At 38.0% G+C, this 4511-nt stretch overlaps 1 protein-coding gene across 1 annotated transcript; it reads right to left on the reverse strand.

Moving 5' to 3' along the window:
- Window positions 1-424: 424 nt before the first annotated feature.
- On the reverse strand, window positions 425-2096 carry LOC107825148 (vignain-like). The gene is given in 4 exon segments (NM_001326145.1): window positions 425-682; window positions 1105-1245; window positions 1342-1574; window positions 1655-2096. Coding segments are annotated over 4 exon segments (1074 nt in total).
- Window positions 2097-4511: the final 2415 nt, after the last annotated feature.

Here is a 4511-nt window from a genome sequence, read left to right on the forward strand (position 1 = left end):
ATTTTCAGGTTTGGGTTTCTAAATAGACGGGATAGAATTGGCCCATTCACAAGCCAAACTTTTTTAGATTTCTCTAAATGCCATACATACGGGGAGGGGAAGGAAAAATGGGGAAGAAAATTACAGGGGTAAGAAACTAAACTCTCATTAACAAGGTGAAAGTTCACATAGTCAACCAATTGCACTACCAAAATTTGCCCAGCCAATCTTTGTCGTGCTTCTTTTTCCAAAATGGAGTTGAAAGTAAGTGAAAGGCTAAAACTTACAAACATTTGCAACCCCATGGAAGGAAACATTTTATTCATGCAATCCAATACAAAAGAACTGATAGATTACATATATGTCTTGCTTTTTTTCTCTCCTAATTTTCTTTCTAAATACTATAGCATGCTATATTCTAAAGCAGAGATACATGAACCAATATCTAGAGTTCATCCTTAGAGGGGGCTGGTTTTGGATTGTCCGAGGATAATTTGAGTGGATATGAAGCTTCCATGGCTATGCCACACAGTCCTTCTCCAGCATCGATGCCTCGTTCCATCCTAAAATAACCTTGTTCTCCCCATCCAGTCCCCCATGAGTTCTTCACTATCCAATACTTTGTTCCATCATGAGTTGCTCCATAGCCCACAACTGCTACCCCATGGTCTAGCTCTGTGCCACAATTTCCATTGAACACTCCCTGCATTTTCACATGTTATAAGTTCTGCTCAAATTTGACATGGTATATCATCAGATGGACTCGAAAGAGAGCAGAATCGATATACAAGATTCGTATAACATAGCCCGGATAGTTGGGTTGACGCATAGTTGATTGATTTATAGGATATGTCATGTGGAAAATGTTTGGTCACATATTACAAAATGTGGTTATATTTGACATTAGTATGTCATCAAAGAATCTGGTTTTGTGTGTCATGTTTAGAAAATGCTCTGGCTGTGGCACGTGACGATGTAGCCTTATTTACCGAGTTCAATTGAACACAGTATTTTCAACACGTGCATAAATGCATTTGGAAAATTAGTAAAACTTCCACGTAATCTCATCCTGATTGGTTTTGTTAGCAGTCTGTGTTTCAATTGAGAAGTTAATTTTTTTTTTACCTCAGAGTAAAACTGCAGATCGGAACCACTAGCATCAATAGCAACAGATACTGGTTGGTTGGCAACAGCTTTCATCAAAGCATCCTCGTCGTTTGTAGGTACCATTTCGTGTCCATCGATATTAACCACCGGGGAATTCATCTAGATGAGATGGAAAAGGTGTTAAAGAAAACAGTTCTAGGATACTGGGTGTTAACATATATATATCAAGTATGTTGTTTAAATGTATGTTTCTACCTTTGAAGAATCACAGCGACTGTCTCTTGCTCTGTAAGGATAGATCCCCTCAGTTGTTATTCCTCCATTTTTCTTGATGAATTCATAGGCATTTTCCATTAGTCCTCCATTGCATCCTTCATTATCCTTTTCACAATCAACAAGCTCTTGTTCAGACAGGGAAACTAATTGGCCAGTCTTGATTTTGTTTATTCCCTCAACCCCAACAACTGCAGAAAATGCCCAACAACTACCTGCAAATATACGAGGATAAATTAGCATGTACTAAAACAAAAGGTTGAGATAGTTATGATCACACAATTCAGCAACTTACCGCATTTGCCTTGATTCTTTACACCAGTGACAGCGCCTTGCTTTCTCCAATCGATGGATGCTGGCAGATTATCAGCCTTGTCGTGCATAAATCCGGTAGTAGGCCGGCTACCATGGAGCATTCTAAAGTGTTTTACCTTAGAGCTGTAAAAATTTCTGAATTCATGATTGGTCATATCAGCAAACTCGTTGAGTTTCAATTTATAAGGCCTGTCCATCTTGTTCACCTTGTGAACATGCATCACATTCGCCTTGAATACATTGAAACGTTTTTGTTTCTCGCTTAGGTCTCGAGAAACAGTGTGATGGCTCCTCCATCTCTGGTACAAATCCCATAAGCTCTCTTCAGATGCTATGTCTTTTTCGGTGAACTCTAAGCTCTGAACTAGCCCAAATGCCATAGGCAACAAAACAGAAATTAAGAAAATCTTCCCCAACTCCATTTTTTTTGTCAAAACTGAAAAAAGGGAAATTTGAAGAATTCAATATAAGGTAAAAAGATTATTAGAACTATGATCTGAGAATAACCTGTGTTAATATGCTCTTTATATAGAGTAAGCCTAGATAACAATTTTGCATCAGTTAGAAATTCGTTAGTCTTTAACAGATAATAAGGGGAAAAGTTCCTTTACTTTTTCTATAAAGTGAGACTTGCATAGGATATCAGGCTGTGATTTATCTAATAATGTCACCACGTTATTTTTGCTAAGTTTGTTTTGCAGAGAATGACGACTGGCATATATTTAGATGGCTGTTGGACACGATTTCTTGCAAGCCTAAATGACGCAAAGAATCCTTTTTCCTACTTTCAGCTATATTTAGGATGTCCCATGAGATTTTCAAAATGACAAGACGTGTCATTTGTTCACAGATCGAATTTTCCTTCGATTAAGTGAAAGATCAGGGTTTAATTGACGATGCCTCCATCACAAACTAATAAGAGTCAGTCATCTGGCTATGCAACTCTCTCACTTGGGTAAGGAATATTTTGATTTTGATTTTGATTGGGATTGGGGGGTGGGAGGGAGATGGGGGCAACTAGTGATTAAAGTACCTGGTTGTAGCAATACCAAAAGAAGACCTTGTAATTATAGTTAGAATTGCCAGTAAAGGAACAGGTAAATATTTATAGATTTGGGCAGTGAAATAACTTGTAATATCTGCTTCATGACGAACTACCAGTCCATATTCCACAAAATACATGGAAAAATTGAACTCTCGTAGATTCATAATCAAATCTTTCACCTAAAACAAGTGCAGTCACTGTAGTTACCAAGCAGAGACACAAACAAAGCATAGCCGACAAAGAAAAAGAAAAAAAAGATAAGAAGCATTCCTGAATGTAACCGACAATATGCAAATGTTTTTTCATACTACAATCCTTCACACTTCACAGTGTGCAAAACCAAGATTAGCAGTTCCTTTTGTCAAAATCAACAACTGTCTCCAGGACCAACCAAACACACGAACTGCACAAACTAACAGCCTTGAGCGGCACAAAGATGCAACTATCCCATGTTTAACATCAAAGAATTGAGGGCGTGAAAGCAAAGTGTATGAGATGCACTTCTTATGCAAGAGTAACCAATAAATAGCAATTCGCCGTAATTTACTCCAACTAAACCAAAAAATTTGGTATTTATTGTCAGATTAAAAGTAGCTACAGGTTTAATAGTGCAAGCATAATCCTGCTATGAACGGCATACAGCTAGACAGGTCCAAGCTTTGAGTACATTGAAGACAGTCATGACCATTGTTCCATGAATTTTTTGGAAATTCAGTATAGAACCAGAAGTCCAGAAACATTCAAAAAGACGGCAAAAATAAATTGTTGATTTGAATGCATTGCAATTCTTGGCGGCTTAGGCAAGAGACTCCCGCTCTTTGTTTTCTCTGATTAGCTGTGCTCTCATTCTTCTGATCTCCTCTTCCTTCTGCATTCTTTCTTGCTGCAGTGAGCCAAACTCATAAAGTCATCAACATTTTAAACAGAAGGATAAAGAAAAAAAAACAAAGAAAGGCATATAACTTGATATAAAGTAGAAAATTATGTTGTACTCATGGGCATATGGCATTTGACTAGTCTCCAACTGTCGTAGTAAAAGAACCCTTATCACATCGGTCAATACAAGACTCCTCAAGAACCATTCACTTGAGCATATATCACACAGATAACACTTCGGCTAGCAGCAAAACCGATAATGTCAGTTCTATAAGCCCTACATAGTTGACACTTGACAGCAAAACTGTTATCTTCTGGACAAAATCTATATACATTTTAATCCACGTTCAAGTGGATTTGCCACAGTGATAGACTAGGAGTGAGAAGGATCAAAGCCTATTTTCTTGGCTTGCACTATTGGAATGAGGATTGCTGACTAGCATTTGAATTGCTCACTGGCGATGTGGGCAGTATTTACGCCAATGACTTTTTTTTGGATAAATATCTCTGCCGACAGCCATACGAAAATGACAATTGACAGTCTCGGCTTCACGTAGGACTCAAAAACAAAATGGAGGTTGGCCTACAGACATGGGTCTTCTACTGAGAGCTTGTAAGCATGATACTCCTTCAAACAAAAAGGCCAACAGAGCAGATATTTGGATATTGTTACAAGGTTTTTGTTGGGACATCCTGTGAGTATTTTGATCATGCAACTGGAAAAGTTACTAGTTTTCAAGTATAAGAAGGTGCAGGTTGGTACAGTTTCAATATCAGTAGCTGATGCAAGAGAGGCCATAACACTTGGATGGGCTGCCTATTACTTGATATGCCTTTCTTTTTTGATGAAGTAAGAGAATTGCATTAAAGGCGTCAAGAAGATGCAAGAAGTACAAAGGAGAGATACATAAAGACA

This window comes from Nicotiana tabacum, chromosome 5, assembly GCF_000715075.1.
Source record: "Nicotiana tabacum cultivar K326 chromosome 5, ASM71507v2, whole genome shotgun sequence".
Classification (NCBI taxonomy): domain Eukaryota; kingdom Viridiplantae; phylum Streptophyta; class Magnoliopsida; order Solanales; family Solanaceae; genus Nicotiana; species Nicotiana tabacum.